Genomic DNA, 17929 nt, shown 5'->3' on the forward strand with positions numbered 1-17929 from the left:
CAGAAACAATGGTTCTGAACTTAAAGAAAGGTAACTTTGAGGGTATGGGACGTGAATTGGCCAAGATTGACTGGCAATTAATTCTAAAAGGGTTGACGGTGGATATGCAATGGAAGACATTTAAAGACTGCATGGATGAACTACAAAAATTGTTCATCCCAGTTTGGCAAAAGAATATATCAGGGAAGGTAGTGCATCCATGGATAACAAGGGAAATCAGGGATAGAATCAAAGTGAAGCATGATGCTTACACATTAGCCAGAAAAAAGCAGCATACCAGAGGACTGGGAGAAATTCAGAGACCAGCAGAGGAGGACAAAGGGCTTAATTAGGAAAGGAAAAATGGATTATGAAAGAAAACTGGCAGGGAACATAAAAACTGACAGTGTTTATAGATATGTGAAAAGAAGGAGATTAGTTAAAAAAAATGTAGGTCCCTTGCAGTCAGAAACAGGTGAGTTGATCATGGGGAACAAGGATATGGCGGACCAATTGAATAACTACTTTGGTTCCGTCTTCACTAAGGAAGACATAAATAATCTGCCGGAAATAGCAGGGGACCGCGGGTCAAAGGAGTTGGAGGAATTGAGTGAAATCCAGGTTAGTCGGGAAGTGGTGTTGGGTAAATTGAATGGATTAAAGGCCGATAAATCCCCAGGGCCAGATAGGCTGCATCCCAGAGTACTTAAGGAAGTAGGTCCAGAAATAGTGGATGCATTAGTAATAATCTTTCAAAACTCTTTAGATTCTGGAGTAGTTCCTGAGGATTGGCGGGTAGCAAACGTAACCCCACTTTTTAAGAAGGGAGGGAGAGAGAAAACGGGGAATTACAGACTAGTTAGTCTAACATCGGTAGTGGGGAAACTGCTAGAGTCGGTTATTAAAGATAGGATAGCAGCACATTTGGAAAGTGGTGAAAACATTGGACAAAGTCAGCATGGATTTACGAAAGGTAAATCATGTCTGACGAATCTTATAGAATTTTTCGAGGATGTAACTAGTAGCGTGGATAGGGGAGAACCAGTGGATGTGGTGTATCTGGACTTCCAGAAGGCTTTCGCCAAGGTCCCACATAAGAGATTAGTATACAAACTTAAAGCACACGGCATTGGGGGTTCAGTATTGATGTGGATAGAGAACTGGCTGGCAAACAGGAAGCAAAGAGTAGGAGTAAACGGATCCTTTTCACAATGGCGGGCAGTGACTAGTGGGGTACCGCAAGGCTCAGTGCTGGGACCCCAGCTATTTACAATATATATTAATGATCTGGATGAGGGAATTGAAGGCAATATCTCCAAGTTTGCGGATGACACTAAGCTGGGGGGCAGTGTTAGCTGTGAGGAGGATGCTAGGAGACTGCAAGGTGACTTGGATGGGCTGGGTGAGTGGGCAAATGTTTGGCAGATGCAGTATAATGTGGATAAATGTGAGGTTATCCATTTTGGTGGCAAAAACAGGAAAGCAGACTATTATCTAAATGGTGGCCGATTAGGAAAAGGGGAGATGCAGCGAGACCTGGGTGTCATGGTACATCAGTCATTGAAAGTAGGCATGCAGGTGCAGCAGGCAGTGAAGAAAGCGAATGGTATGTTGGCTTTCATAGCAAAGGGATTTGAGTATAGGGGCAGGGAGGTTCTACTGCAGTTGTACAGGGTCTTGGTGAGACCACACCTGGAGTATTGCGTACAGTTTTGGTCTCCAAATCTGAGGGATTCTTGTGCAGAGAAGGTTCACCAGACTGATTCCTGGGATGTCAGGACTGTCTTATGAAGAAAGACTGGATAGACTTGGTTTATACTCTCTAGAATTTAGGAGATTGAGAGGGGGTCTTATAGAAACTTACAAAATTCTTAAGGGGTTGGACAGGCTAGATGCAGGAAGATTGTTCCCGATGTTGGGGAATTCCAGGACAAGGGGTCACAGCTTAAGTATAAGGGGGAAATCCTTTAAAAACCGAGATGAGAAAAACTTTTTTCACACAGAGAGTGGTGAATCTCTGGAACTCTCTGCCACAGAGGGTAGTTGAGGCCAGTTCATTGGCTATATTTAAGAGGGAGTTAGATGTGGCCCTTGTGGCTAAAGGGATCAGAGGGTATGGAGAGAAGGCAGGTTCGGGATACTGAGTTGGATGATCAGTCATGATCATATTGAATGGCGGTGCAGGCTCGAAGGGCCGAATGGCCTACTCCTGCACCTAATTTCTATGTTTCTATGTAGGTTAAATGGCTTCTGTAAAAATAGTAAATTGTCCCTAGTGTGTAGGGTAGTGCTAGTGTACGGGGATCGCTGGTTGACACGGACTCGGTGTTTCTGCATTATATCTCTAAACTAAACTAAACTAAACTAAGCACCTCTACAGAAGAAATGTATATGAAGGAACTGCAGATGCTGGTTTAAACCAAAATGCTGGAGTAACTCAACGGGAGAGAAGGAATGGGAAATTTCAGTTTGAGACCCTTCTTCAGACTGACGTCATGGGGGAGGGAGATAGATAAGGAAGTGTGAAGGTGTTGAAAACTGGGCAAATGGAATGGAGATCAAGGAAAATGTAGAATGGATCAGTGTTAGCTGGGAGAAGGTAACAACCAAGCAGAAATAAAATATACTCGGAGGCAGTGAGACTGGTCTGAGAACTGGGAAGGGGGAGGGATGGAGAGAGAAAGCAAGGGTTACTTGAAGTTAGAGGTCAATGTTCATACCGCTGGGGTGCAAGATGCCCAAGCGAAATATGAGGTGCTGTTCCTTCAACAGAAAGGTCAGTGTGGGAATGGGAAGGGGAGTTAAAGTGTGTAGCAACCGGGAGTTCAGGTAGGTTTAGGCGGACTGAACGGAGGTATTCAGCGAAACATACGCCGAGCCTGCACTTGGTCTCGCCAATATACAGGAATCCATACCTGGAACAGCAGATACAGTAGATGAGGTTGGGGGAGGTGCAAGTGAACCTCAGCCTCACCTGAAAAGACTGTCAGGGTCCTTGGATGTAGTCAAGAGGGGAAGTATAGGTACAGGTGTCTCCTGCGGTTGCAGGGGAAAGTACCTGGGGAGGGGGTGGTTTGGGTGGGAAGGGACGAGTTGGCCAGGGAGTTACGGAGGGAACGGTCTCGGCGGAAAGCGGTGGAGATGGGAAGATGTGGCTAATGGTGGGATTCCGTTGGAGGTGGCAAAAATGTCGGAGGATTATGTGCTGTATGCGATGGCTGATGGGGTGGAAGGTTAGGACCAGGGGGAGTTACGAGGTCCTCACAAGGGTCTCCTCGATATCCCGCTGCTCCGCTCTTGCTCCCCCTCCCCCCAGTCGTAACAAGTTCAGAGTCACCCCTAGTAGGTTTTGATACCACTTTTTATGGTATAAAAGCAGTGTTGTGATTCACCCAAATGCTGTTTGTGAAAATCTCATGAAGATTTTCAATTGGTGGCTCACAGAGCACAGTTGGCATGTTTCTCTGTGTGACACCACATCAGCTGTGTATTCTACCAGCCACAATGTGGTTTCAAGTTAGTAAAACACAGCTATTTTGTGAGTGCTGGTTTTGCCAACCGTTTAAACCAATGCCAACCATCTCTTTAAGAAGGATGGATGTAATGTAAACCTGCTTCAGCTCACGCTTGCTGCACACAAAATTAAAACACGTATGCATTAAAATAATATACAGTTAGGAATGCTAAATAATACAATAATAATTTGGTCGTTTTATGTGTATCTAAGACCTGGGAAGAATGAGTGAGTTAATTGCGCATTCTAATCTCAACAAATATTTGAAATTTACCCCCTTAGAAATTCAATAATAAGTGTCCCACTTTCATCAGCATTTCCTGTTGTTTCACCATTTACTTCAGTGATATGCTTCCATCAGATATATTGGAGGGGACCAATGTCCTCTCTGGTGCTACTTGGGAGGGTTAAACTAGATGGTGGGGGGTGGGGGGTGCGTGTGGAGGGGGGACTAGAGTAGCAGGTCAGCAATTGGAAGAACTGATGGGAAGGTGCAGGTTAGGTCCAGTAAGTCTCAAAAGAAGGGCAGGCAGGGAGAGATAAAGGAAAATGGTGACTCTCCTGAGCTGAACTGTGTTTATTTCAATGCGTAGTATTGTGGGGAAAGCAGAACTTAGAGCCACGATCAGTGCTTGGGTTTCCGATGTTGTGGTCATTGAGAAACCTTGTTTGTGAGAGGGACGCAACTGGCAGCTCCATGTTCCAGAGTTTCGATGTTTCAGACGTGATCGAAACGGAGAGAAAAGAGGTAAAGGAGTTGCACTTCTAACCAGGGAGACGGTCGTGCGGAACTCAGAGAGGACAAATTGGAGGGCTCACCCACTGAGGCAATACGATTAAAACACAGAAATGAGAAAGATGCAAGCACTTTAATGGATGTATTATAGACCCCACAATGATAAGCAGGAGATAGAAGAAAGGATATATAGACAGATTACTGTAAGATGCCGAAACAACATGGTCGTCTTAGTGGATGATTTTAACTTCACCAATATTGACAGGGACTTACTCAGCACCAAAGGCTTTGACGGTGAGATGTGAGGGCCAAGTGTTTTAAACAGAGAGTAGTGAGTGCCTCGAATGTGCTGCTGGGGGGATTTTCAAAGCAGATGTAATAGCGGCTTTTAAGAGACTTTTGAGTAGCTTTAAGGAAATGCAGGGAATAGAGGGATATGGATTTGTGCACGCAGATATGAGTTGGTCTTGACATCATGTTCGGCACAGACATTGTGGGCTGAAGGACCGGTTCTTGGGTTGTACTGTTCTGTTCTCTTGTTTGTTCCCCTTAACTGCAGTTAATTTTGTCCAGGATTATAGACCTGTAGAGTTTTGTTCAGAATCAAAAAGATGTGAAGAACCGCCTTTTTTGTTTTGATCTGGCTTAAAAGCGTTCTGGGAATTTGGTAAATTTGAGGTGGTATATTCAGCTACTGTACTGGAACGTGTTATCCCACATTCTAACGATTTTGGTTTAAGTTTTAAGGCTGAATCACGAGCCTTGAAGAGTTTTTGAAAACGTTGGAGTGAAATTAAAAGGAAAATTTGGGAAGCAAAGAAAGAGTGTGAGAAAACATTGGAAAGTGAAAATTAAGGAAAATTAAAATGTCTTGTGTAGGAGTAGGTGAAAGAGTAGGAGATATCAAAGAAAAGACTTTGGACTACTAATAACCAAAAAGATAACAATAGACAATAGACAATAGGTGCAGGAGGCCATTCAGTTCTTTGAGCCATTCTCTGTGATCATGGCTGATCATCCACAATCAGTACCCCGTTCCTGCCTTCTCACCATATCCCTTGACTCTGCTATCTTTAACAGCTCTATCTAACTCTCTTGAAAGCATCCAGAGAATCGACCTCCATTGCCTTCTGAGACAGAGTATTCCACAGATTTACATCTCTCTGGGTGAAAAAGATTTTCCTCATCTTCGTTCTAAATGGCCCCTTATTCTTAGGGGGCTGTCCCACTTGGGCGACCCAATTGGCGAGTTTAGAAAAGTTTAGGAGAGTTTGAAAAAATGTCATGTTGAAGAGCTCATTCGACTATGTAGACCTCCTTCGACCTCCTTCGACTGTGTTGAAGACTAGCTTCGACTAGCTACGACTAGCTACGACTAACTTCGGGAAAATTGAACACCAAATAATGGAGAGTGAAGACGACCTCCTTTGATCTCCTTCGACCTCCTTTCGACTATGATAAAGCCTATCTACGACTACCTTCGACTACCCTCGATTACCTACGACTAACATGCCGTCCTACTATGACCTACCACGACTAAACCTATGAGTAAAAAAAGTATTGATTTTTTCCATGGCGACCTTTTTTTACTCGCGGGCATTTTTCAACAGGTTGAAAAATACGCCGCGACCTAGCTGAGGCCTCGAGTACGCGGGGACTACTCTCGAGCATGAAGGAGAGTTAGCCCCTGTCCCACTTAGGAGACCTAAACAGCAACCTCTGGTGACCTTCCCCGCCACCCAAGGTTTCCATGAGGTCACTGGAGGTTTTGGTCACTCTCCCTAATGGTCGAAAGTGGTTTCCGCATGGTCGAGGCTTCATCTAGGTTGCTACTATTTTTTCATCATGATTAAAACCGGCCTCGACTAAAAATAGGTTACCGTTTTAAAAATCAATAATTTTTTTGTCGCAGGTCTAGTCGAAGCCAGTTTTCTTCATAGTTGAGGAAGGTGGTAGGAGGTTGCAGGTCACCTCGACCTTGATTTTTCTTTGGGTGTCGGGCAAGGTCACCAGAGGTTGCTGTTTAGGTCTCCTAAGTGGGACAGGGGCTTTACAAAGGCCTCCTACAACCTCGTGTTGACCATGCTGCGAGTATGAGTCGAGGGCAAACTCGCCAGAACTCGTGGATTAGGTTGCCCAAGAGGGACAGTCCCTTTAAACTTCTGCACTACCCCAACATCTGGAACATGTTTCCTGCCTCTAGCGTGTCCAATCCCTTAATAATCTTATATGTTTCAATAAGATCCCTTTTCATCCTTCTAAATTCCAGTGTATACAAGCCCAGTTGCTCCATTCTTTCAACAATTGACAGTCCCGCCATCCCAGGAATTAACCTCACGAACCTATGCTGCACTCCCTAAATAGCAAGAATATCCAAGAATAACCTGGTTTGGAGGTGAAGCCTGTGGGTAAGGTTCAGAAGGAATATATTTTGATAGGATTAACAAAATATGGAATAATGTAAGTATTGTAATTGAGATGAATACATTCACTAAACATACAAAAAATACATACAGTAACTATAAAATAACCACAACATAATTTTTAAGATTTTAAAAGTAATGCGCAGGATATCACAAAGGCTCTGACAACATTTGTCATTCCCATCTGACCATAGGAGTGGTGCCAGAGCTGCTGACATTATACCATTGTTTTAAAAGGAAGGGATAAGGAAGACCAGTTGGTTTAACTTCGGTAGTGAAGAAGTAATTGTAAATGACACAATAAATCCTCATTTAGAACGGCACAAATTAATCGGGGCAGTTAATTTTTGGATTTATTAAGGGGAGATCTAATACAACTAATGACTGATTTTTTTGTGGAGATGTAAGAAAGGTCATACTGGCAGTGCGTTCGATGCATTTCCCATGGATTTTAGAAAGTCTTTTGACAAAGTCTCACATGGCAGGTTGGTTAAAAAGGTAAAGCCCAGTTATGCCCTGGTAAGCATAGTGTCAAATGGAATGCAAATTGACTCAGTGGTAGAAAGAAAAGGTAGTGGTGTGTGATTGGAAAGCTAGAATCCAGCACCAAACATATATATTTCCCTTTCCTCCCTTTGCAGTGTGCCAAAGGAACCATTCCATCCACAACTCTTTGGGCCACTCTCTCATCTCCACCAACCGCTCCCCATTCTCACAGCACTTCCCTGTGCAACCACAGGAGATGCCGCAACTTTTTTTGCTAAACATGTATGTTCCCAAACAAACCCTGATGAAGCAGCAATTAATTTGCACTTACAATTTAGTGCATTGTAGTCAGAATGTGGTTGGCTTCACATTGGAGAAATCAAACCAGATAGAATGACAGCTTTGCAGAACACCTCCATTCAGTTCCGTCTGAAGAAGGGTTTCGGCCTGAAACGTTGCCTATTTCCTTCGCTCCATAGATGCTGCTGCACCCGCTGAGTTTCTCCAGCTTTTTTGTGTAACCTTCCATTCAGTTCCCATGGGTGACCATGATTTTAGGGTTCACTGCCATTTTAATTCTACAGCCCATTCTTTATTTGATCTCCCTGACTTCAGCCTCTTACATTGGTTTAATGATGCCCAGTAAATCGAGAGGAAAACCATTTCATCTTGCATCTTGACAGATTGTAGCTTCTGGATCTTCATCTGAATTTAACTATGTCAGTTAAATACGCTTTTTTCCCTCACTCCACAGATATGGCTACACCTTTCTGTTTACATTTTATTTTTCTCTCTTTTGTTTCTCATTGCTGGTTTTGAAATATAACTATTACCTAAAATAGTGTTGGTCTCCATCCTAGCACAGATGTTCTGAATGTTCTCTCCACTATCCCCCTCTGCTTCTTTTCTCACTTTCCCACTCCATGACCTGGAACGTTGACTTTGTTTCTCTCACTATTGGTGCTGCTTGACATGCTGAGGTGATACCAGCATTTTCAGATTTTGGCTGGAACATGGTCCCATGCTTTTAGTAAAATATATTAATGAGTTAGATCTGAACTCACGGTCATGATAAAGAAGTTAGGAGATGATACAACAAATGGTCCTGATTTGACAATGAGGAGGAGAGCTTTAGACTGGAGGAATATAGGTGGTGTAGTCAGTAGAATCGGAAAATTATAGGTTCAATAGGAAGAACATATTCTTTATCTCTGCATCTTTAACCAAGGTTGATTTGTAATTCTTCCTGATTCTGATGAAAGATGAATGACCCAAAGCAATAGTTCTGTTTCTCTCTTCACTGCCTAACCTGCTTAGTGTATTCAACATTTTTCATTTTTGTTTCAAACTTCTAACATCTATAATTTTTTTGTTTTTCTATAATTAGGCTGAATCTATTTTTGTTGGCAACGGCTATAGATTCAGAGTAACTGATAGAAGGATTAGAGAGAAGATGAAACAAGGTTTTTACACACAGTGAATGATGGGGTTATAATTCATTGCCTCAAAGGATGGTTGAGACGGAAAACCTGAACACATTTGAACAAAGCTTGGAAATGTACTTAAAGTGCTGTTATCTTCAGCGCTATAGACTTAGTATTAGATTAGATTAGTTTATCATCGTGTACACCAGGGTGCAATGAAATTCCCTGGTCGTACTGTATGAAGCTCACAAAGTAAAATGCAAAGAGGAATGATAAATACAAAAATAAATACGGCAAGTGCAAAACCTCAGAATTCTTTTGCACCGCTTCAATTTTGCATAACAATCAGGGAATAATCGAATGAGGTAGAGTTCAGAGTAAGAGAACATGGTCACACCTCTGGAAATGGGTATCAAAGAGGTGATTGATTCCAGAGTCAGATAGCAGTAGGGAAAAAACTATTCTGAAGACTGGACATATGAGCTTTCAAGCTCCTATATCTTCTCCCAGAAGGCAGAAGAGAAAAAAAGGAGTGTTCAGGTTTACAGGCATTCTTGATGATGCTTCCAGCCCTACTGATGCAACGCACCATGAAGGTGGATTGGATGGAAGGAAGTGAGTGCCTGTAGTGAAATGGACCAGTCTGCAAGTTCATGCGCCATGTAAAGAGGGTCGTAAAGTATTCAATATTGTCCTGATGGGCCCTTTTCTTTTTCGCCCCTACCCACCCCCATGCCCTGGGTCTCTCTTTGTTCTCAGTGGCCCCCTAACGCCGGGTCCCTCTTTGTTCTCGGAGGCGCGTCCTTGACCGACCGCTGGGACCCCCGCAGGCCGTCCTCAGCTGACCCGTAACTGGCACTCACGTGGGCGATGGTTTGCTGACAGTCCTTCTCACTCACCGACGGTCCTCCTCGCTCGCTGACTGTCCCCCTTGATCACCGAAAGCCCTCCTCGCTTGACCATTGGACCCGTCCTCATTCGCAATGGCCGCTGGTCGTTGTCGGCTCCGCACCACTGACCCTGGGTCTGCTCCAGCACAGCTGCGTAGCGCCTGCTGGGAGTGCATCCCATCTGAATACTTTCTTCTGGTGGGATAAGATTGGATCGCTTTTGTCTGCCCTACACATCCGCCATGGGTTGAATTACTGCTTTTTTTTCATAAAATTTAAATTATTTTATGAAGATCTGTGTTCCTGAGCTAATCTACACCTTTGTCATCTGAAATACAACATTATCAATGAAGATTATGCACATCTCCATTTCTACTTGAAGTAACCTAAAGAAGATGGATACAAATAAACTCAGTTCCAGGAATTCATTGTAGTCTCTTTCTGTGTGTATTTTTTAGCTTAATCTTTTTACTTTGCATTTCTTTGAAATTATTAAAACGTATGTTAATTGTTTAAAAGTTCATTATCTATTTGGGAAATTTGATTCACAGCACATTTCTTAAAGGGCTAAGACATGTAGATACAGTGAAATAATCAAACAGTGTACCCTTAAGAGTTGAAGCCGTAATCTTTTATTATCTAGTTTAGTGTCAATTATTGTTGGGTAACATCCTGGAGAAATGATTTGTTATTTTGCTAATTAAGTTTTTTTTGTTGCTGTTATTATTTTTGGCAATAATATTGATGGCTTTCATTATCCTTAGTGAGACTCAAATAAATGTCAAGACGTACAATTTGAAAATGGTGACATCAATATAGTTTGAATCAGTGTGAAATTAGAAAAAAAAAAGGATATAGAAGTCATGGATATGGAAAAAGTTATGATTAACTGCACAGAAAATTAGCAATTAGAATTAACTCTACAGTGGGGAAACCATTAAATATGAGATGGATAGAGTACAAATTAGATTTATACCTATAATACATAAAGATTAGAATTCAGCGGAGAATAGACATGATTAAAATTAAACCGCAGTTTAGCAAAGTTAAATCTAGGACTGACAGTACCTAAGAAAATCATGAAATATGTCACAATTCCAGTTACATTGTATAAAGGGAAATTTGAAAAGATTATAACAGTATCTGAATCGGGTCAATTTGATCCAGATCCCTTCTTAACTCAAGGAAATTTATTTTTCTTCACATTATTATCTGTTCCACTATCTGTATTGTCCTCGGAATATTAAATGAACAATGTGAGCTAATTATTATAACTGCAAACCCTTTGGGGGAATTTGTACTCCAATCTCCCTTCTAAAGCCAAATTAAAAATTGACCTCTACAAGAAATTGGGAAGCAGAATGAAACGGACAGGCGTCCATCCAACCTGACTGAAGAATTGTGAAGGAACAGGGAAGAGTCTGAACTGGGATTTGTTAGAACAATTAATGTAAAGACAAATTAAATAAAGGTGGATGAAAGAAAACACGATTAAATAAGAGCAATAAAAGTGAGCAGAAAGTGATTTCTTTTTAAATTTAGATGACTGATCAGATTGCATTTGGAGTATTCTGAGCAGTTTTGGGGCCCAATATCTGAGGAAAGATGTGTTGGCATTGGAGAGGGTCCAGAGGAAGTTTACGAGAATTATTCCAGGAATGATTGGTGTAACATACGATGAGTGTTTGAAGGCACTGGGCCTATACTCACTGGAGTTTAGAAGGCTGAGGGGAGCCTCATTATTGAACTTACGGAGAAGTGAAAGGCCTGGATATAGTGAATGTGGAGAGGATGCTTCCACTAGTGGGCGTGTCGAGGAACTAGAGGCCATAGCCTCAGAATAAAATGACATACCTTTGGAAAGGAGATGAGGAGGAATTTCTTTTGTCAAAGAGTAGTGAATCTGTGGAATTGATTACCACAATGGTGTTAACCATGGCATCTGATAAAAATCAGAAATTAGGTAGCAGAGACAAAAGACTAGGCAAGTGGTAGTATTGTGGTTTGATTGCTGGGCTAGCAATGCAACCACCTGGAATGATCATCTAAAATTTGAAGTCCAACTTCCAAGAGCGCAACTGAGCATTTTGAAGTTAGCTAGTTTAATAATTATGGAATAAAAACTGATATAAGTACCAGTAATAAAGTCCATGAAATTACTGAATTGTCATTCAAAAACAACCAGTTTACCAATGTCCTTACCCAGCAGATGTTTGACATTTAAATGTCTTCAGAATCATCTAACAAACCAATCAATTTAAGAGTAATGAGGGATGGGTATTAAATGTTGACTTTGTCAACCACACTAAGTGAATAGGAAAAAAATCGCAATCTTCAAAAAACAATGATATCCCGAGGCTAAAATACCCAATGGAATACGTCGATAATACACAACAGAAAATGCCAGTTATTGCAGTTTTCCCTTGTAGGGAAACTCTTGAGATCTATAATTCAAGATTGAATAACTTGCATAACCTAGGTAAAATAGATAGGCAAAGAATAGAAAGGACAAAATAGCTTTCACCATTTAATTATTACACTGATAACAAGAATGAGTTCATCAGAGAGTCAGTCCAATCGGATCATTGATGAGGGTAGAACAAAGCAGAGAATATGATCAAATGGGTGAAGAATTGAATACATATACAAATGAAAATGTTATTTTAAAAGCAAGATCAGCTAGTTTAACATTCATTGAACCACAGAGGCTTACAGCATTTGGCTGTTCATGTTGGTGCAAAGTTTAATAATACAGTACATAGCCTCAATACAAAGGTGGTCTATGGACAGGTTGGTGATAATTCTAAAGATTGCAACATCTTATTTTATTGATCTAAATTATACAGGCTTCTAACCATTGTTTATTTTACAAGTCAAGCTGCTCTGGCCTGGAATTATAGTTCTACTTGGATTTGGAGAATTCACTCAGTTTAGAAGTCTAGCAAGCCTAGCAATTCTAGCAAGTGGGTTGCAGTATTTTGAGGAAACGTATCCTTTTCACACATCTCTGTTAATGTGCTCTTTTTGAAAGATGTGGGAGACAGAGCTGATGAAATTAGCTGCTGGAAAATCTTTCAGATGATTATTGAGAATCAAAACCTCAGAACATGTAATAAACAAGTTTTGTGTTGAATGAAATGATCTGGTGTGAAAAACATTGGCATTGTAATATCCAGACCAATTCAAATTTGGCCCATCGAGTCTGCTCCATTATTCAATCACGGCTGATCTATCTCTCCCTCCTAACCACGTTCTCCTGTCTTCTACCCATAATCCCTGACACCCTTGCTAATCAAGAATCTATCTCGGCCTTAAAAATATTAATTGATGGCCTCCACAGCCTCCTGTGGCAAAGAATTCCACATATTCACCATCCTCTGATTACAATAATTCCTCCTCATCTCCTTCCTAAAGGAAGTCTAATTCTGAGGCTATGACCTCTAGTCCTAGACTCTCCCACTGGTGAAAACATCCACTCTATCCAAGCTGTATACTTGGTGAAAATGTGAGGCCAAGTGATTTTTTGTTTACACTGATTTGTTTCTGATTATTATAGGTAGTTGATAAAGAACAAAAAATTCAGGAATTACAGGACATCATTACTGAATTACATAATACGATGGCTGTGAAAGACACAGAGAATCTGAATCAGTTGCAGGATATACATCACCTGGAAAGCAAGGTCAAAGCCTTGAAACAGGTAAGAGTTCTGTTCTCAGCAGACTGGAAACCTATTTTAATATTATTAGATCACTATATAATAAGCTCATTAATTGTCAAATGACACTTTGATCATTAAAATACAATAGAAATATCATATACGATTTTAAACTCTTGGGTGGACAATATGATGAAGAAAACATTTGGCGTGTGTGCCTTCATTGGGAAGGATATCCAGTACCATAATTGGGACATCATGAAGCAGCAGTACAAGTCATTGGTAAAAGGTGAGAGTTTAGTGTGCATTTGTGGTCACCCAGTTATAGGACCAATGTCATTATGTTTAAGGCATTTGGACAGCTATTTGGTGTAGGAAGGAACTGCAGATGCTGGTTTAAACCGAAGATAGACACAAAAAGCTGGTGTAACTCAGCGGACAGGCAGCATTTCTGGAGTCAAGTTTTCTTGGAGACAAATTTCTGGGTGACGTTTTGTGTCGAGACCCTCCTAAAGACTGAAAGTTACGGGAAAGGGAAACGAGGGATGTAGACATTGATGTAGAGAAATATAGATCAAATGAATGGAAGATACACAAAAAAAGTAATAATGATAAAGGAAACAAGCCATTTTAGCTGTTTGCTCGGTGGGAACAAAAAGCTGGCATGACTAGGGAGGGGAGGGATGGAGAAAGGGGGAATGCAGGGGTTATTTGAAGTTAGATAAATCAATTTTCATACCCCTGGGTTGTAAGCTGCCCAAGCGAAACATGAGGTACTATTCCTCCAATTTGCATTTAGTCTCACTCTGACAATGGAGGAGGCCTAGGACAGAAAGGTCAGTGTGGGAATGAGAAGGGGAATCAAAGTGTTTAACAACCAGGAGATCAGGTAGGTCCAGGCGGACTAAGCGACGTTGTTCAACGAAGCGATCGCCCAGTCCACGTTTGGTAATGCCGATGTCCAGTATAAGAGCCCAGTCTATGTTTGGTCTCATGAGATGCAACACCTGTCCCTATACCTCCTTGTTCAACTGTCCAGGTAACCCAACAGTCCTTTCAGGTTAGGCGGAGAATCACTTGCACCTCCTCCAGCCTCATCTACTGTATCGGTTGTTCAAGATGTGGACTTTTATACATCGACGAGACCAAGCATAGACTGGTCGTTTATTTCAATGAACACCTTCGCTGGTACAGTGGTACCTTGGTACAGTGAGATTCTTTGTTTGCATACAGTACAAGTATACAAGAGGCACTGACAAAGCTACAAAAGTATTCAATATAGTCCCTAAGGAGAGGCATGTGTAAATAAGTGGAGGTTCTGTGATTCGATGCATTAAAATGGTTTAATAGGGACACTTATGAGCACATTAATCCACTAGATGTACAATTAGATGGTAGGGAGGTGGGACTTGCCTAGCAGTCTCGACTTATGCATGTAGGATAAGAAAATACTGAAAATACTGAAAACCCAAGCAGTTAAGGCAGCCCTTGGAAAGAAAAACAGTTAATGTTAATTTCAGCTCAACCCATCATACATACAGTACTTCCTTTGTTCTACACATCCCTTCCCCACCTTCACTCCTACTGAAAACCTACTTGCATCTCAGAGTGCAAAGATCCTCTCAAATGACTAATAGCAACTTTACATCAGATCTGCATCGTGGCCTGGTTCGACAACTTGAACGCCCAGGAGCGGAAAAGAATGCAGAAAGTTGTGACCACTGCCCAGGCCATTATCGGCTCTGACCTCCCAACCATCGAAGGGATCTATTGCTGTCGCTGCCTCAAAAAGTTTGCCAACATCATCAATACCTACACCATCCTGGCCACACACTCATCTCTCCACTGCCATCGGGAAGAAGGTACAGCAGCTTGAAATCTGGAACATCCAGGTTCAAGAACAGCTACTTCCCCACAGCCATCAAGCTATTAAACACACCATCAAACAAACCCTGAACAATAGCAGCCTATTGCACTTTATCTGTTTATTGTGGTCTATGGCATATAGACGCACTGAACTTTTATCTCCTGTTCTAAATTATGATTACATATTCTGTTGTGCTGCAGCAAGCAAGAATTTCATTGTCCTATCTGGGACACATGACAATAAAACTCTCTTGACTCTTGAACCTCTTGCTAAAACCAGTGTGAGCATAAAACTTGATGGAAGGGTTGTCTCTTTGCATCCAATAATCATGAGGTGAGTTGATGCATCTGAGGAGTATAATTTGAGGACATATAAGAATGGTGAGGCCCTAGAACGTATTGGATGAATAATGAGACCTTGAATTACAAAACCAAAACACCCCGAAGGTGGCAACAAAGATAGATAGGAAGTGAAGGGTGAAAACAGGTTGCTTGCCTTGGTTTATTGGAGCGTAGAATATAAGAGCTGAGAGATTTTGGTCCAACTTTATATAACATTGGTTAGACCACAGCTGGAACGTTGTGTACATTTTGGTCACCGCATGATAGGAAGATCATGATTGCAGAAAGTCAAGAAGCGATTCATGTTCTGTCTTCACGATATTAACAGGAATGTTTCAATAATAAGGAGAGACTAGATGAGAAGAGTCTGTTTCACAAGTTCACAAGTTATAGGACCCATCGAGTCTACCCCGCCATTCAATCATAGCTGATCTCTGCCACCTAATCCCATTTTCCTGCCTTCTCCGCATAACCCTTGATACCCGTTCTAATCAGCCTTTCTTTGGAGCAGACAAGGCTGAATGGGGACCTGAGAGAGGATCATAAAACTTTGAAAGATATAGATGGGGTAGAAAGTAATTTTTTTCCCCCCATGGCAAAGGTGTCCAAGACCAGAGGTTATAGGCAAAAGGTGAGGAAAAAGAGGTTTCGAGGACAATGCAGGAAGATTTTTTTTACCCGGAGGTGGTTACAATCTGGAACAGATTGCCTAAGAAAATGGTGGAGGCCCACCACTCAGGTTAGCACTGTACTTGGCCACACCATTACCCATACAGATGGCAATAGCAATAGCAATGACATTTGTAGACCTTGGAAAAAGAATGAGGTGATACATTTTGGAAGGATGTATAAGGCTAGGATATACTTAATGAATGGTAGGACTGAAGAACAGAGACATTTTGATGCATGTATCCAAAGATCCCAGATCCCTTAATGCAGTAGCACAGGTAGATGAGGCAGTTAAGAAAGGATAGACACAAAAAGCTGGAGTAACTCAGCGGGCCAGGCAGCACCTGGAGAGATGGAATGGGTTACGTTTTGGGTCGAGACCCTTCTTCAGAGATGCTGCCTGCCCCACTGCGTTACTCCAGCTTTTTGTGTCTATCTTCAGTTTAAACCAGCATCTGCAGTTCCTTCTTACACAGTTAAGAAAGGATATCTGATATTTACTTTCAAGATACAAGATACATTTATTCGTCACATGTACCAATTGGTACGGTGAAATGTGTGGTCGCCATACAGCCAGAAGAATAATAAAGAGCACATAACCTGATAGTCTTAACACAGACATCCCCACACAGCAGGATCAAAGTTTCCCACTGTGAGGGAAGGCTCCAAAATTCAGTCATCCTCCTCTGTTGTCCTCCCGTGGTCGGCCCGATGTGCGGCCCGATGTTCAGGTCCGCTCGCCGGGGTGATGGAAGTTCATTAGTTAAATCATAGAAAATAAGAGCGGCGAGATTATAAGGCAACTATATAAAACCTTGTTCAAGAAGGAACTGCTGATGCTGGAAAATCAAAGGTAGACAAAATTGCTGGAGAAACTCAGCGGGTACGGCAGCATCTATGGAGCGAAGGAGTCTGACGAAGGGTTTTGGCCCGAAACGTTGCCTATTTTCTTCGCTCCATAGATGCTGCCGCGCCCGCTGAGTTTCTCCAGCAATTTCGTCCACCTTATATAAAACCTTGATAAGGCCACAGCTGCCGTAAGGTGTGCAGTTACATAGAACACTATAATAACAATGTAATTGCACTGGAAAATGCAACTATGATGGGATACAGGATAGGTTGGGTTTGTTTTCAATGATGTAGAGATGGCTGAGGAATGGGGTAAGTAGTGAGAAACATTCCCCATTGCCAAGAACGCTTTAGACCGAGTACCAAAAAATGGGATTAGTATAAGTAGTCAGGATTTTGCCATAAATGCCATGAGTGCCTTTTCATGCCTTTTTTGATGATTTCACCAAGATAATATGCCTTTTTCACGATCGAGTGCCTAGATCAGCCTTTTTTTGCCGTTTTGCTTAAAGATCGTGCTATTAATATTAATTTTATTATTAACGTGTTAACATAGTATAAATTACAAGAACATTTCCACCACTGGGGCGAAACAGGGGGCGTCACCGTCGGTCGTTCATTCGTTCATGCAGCTGCCCACTGCTTCAGTCTCCTCCAAAATCTACTTATTGCTTCCTCTTTTGCAAATTTTCCACAAGCTGTCACTTCCCTCAAGAAACGTGGCGAAACATTAGTGAATAACTTGCAGGTTTTCAACAAAGTAATATTTGTAAAGTTCCTGGCGATGTAGGTAAAGGAAAATGTGAGAGAGTGATTTTAGCTAACAATGATCTTGAAGAAATACAAAACATAGCTAAAGTTCTCAAAGGTAGTTGTAATGCACAGGATATCGACATGAATATAGAGTCTGTAGCTTGTTTTGGGTATGCACCAGTGACCGCAGCTGAGGTAGAAAGAAGTTTTTCACAACTGAAGCATATTCTGTCTGACAGACGGCATAGTTTAACACCAGATAATTTGAAAAAAATGCGAGTAATTATGTGCAACCAGGCAAATTTGGTCATTTAATGAAGTTTAAAATCTGCTGAGCTTT

At 41.6% G+C, this 17929-nt stretch overlaps 1 protein-coding gene across 1 annotated transcript in view; it reads left to right on the top strand.

Annotated features, from left to right (window-relative positions):
• Positions 1–17929, top strand: part of LOC129705407 (putative leucine-rich repeat-containing protein DDB_G0290503) — a 558220-nt gene that overhangs the window by 153210 nt on the left and 387081 nt on the right. Inside the window, exon 8 of the mRNA XM_055648958.1 lies at positions 13009–13152. Coding sequence (XP_055504933.1) covers positions 13009–13152 — 144 coding nt within the window. The remainder of the gene's footprint in view (positions 1–13008; positions 13153–17929) is intronic.

The sequence above is a fragment of the Leucoraja erinacea genome, chromosome 17 (genome assembly GCF_028641065.1).
Source record: "Leucoraja erinacea ecotype New England chromosome 17, Leri_hhj_1, whole genome shotgun sequence".
Classification (NCBI taxonomy): domain Eukaryota; kingdom Metazoa; phylum Chordata; class Chondrichthyes; order Rajiformes; family Rajidae; genus Leucoraja; species Leucoraja erinaceus.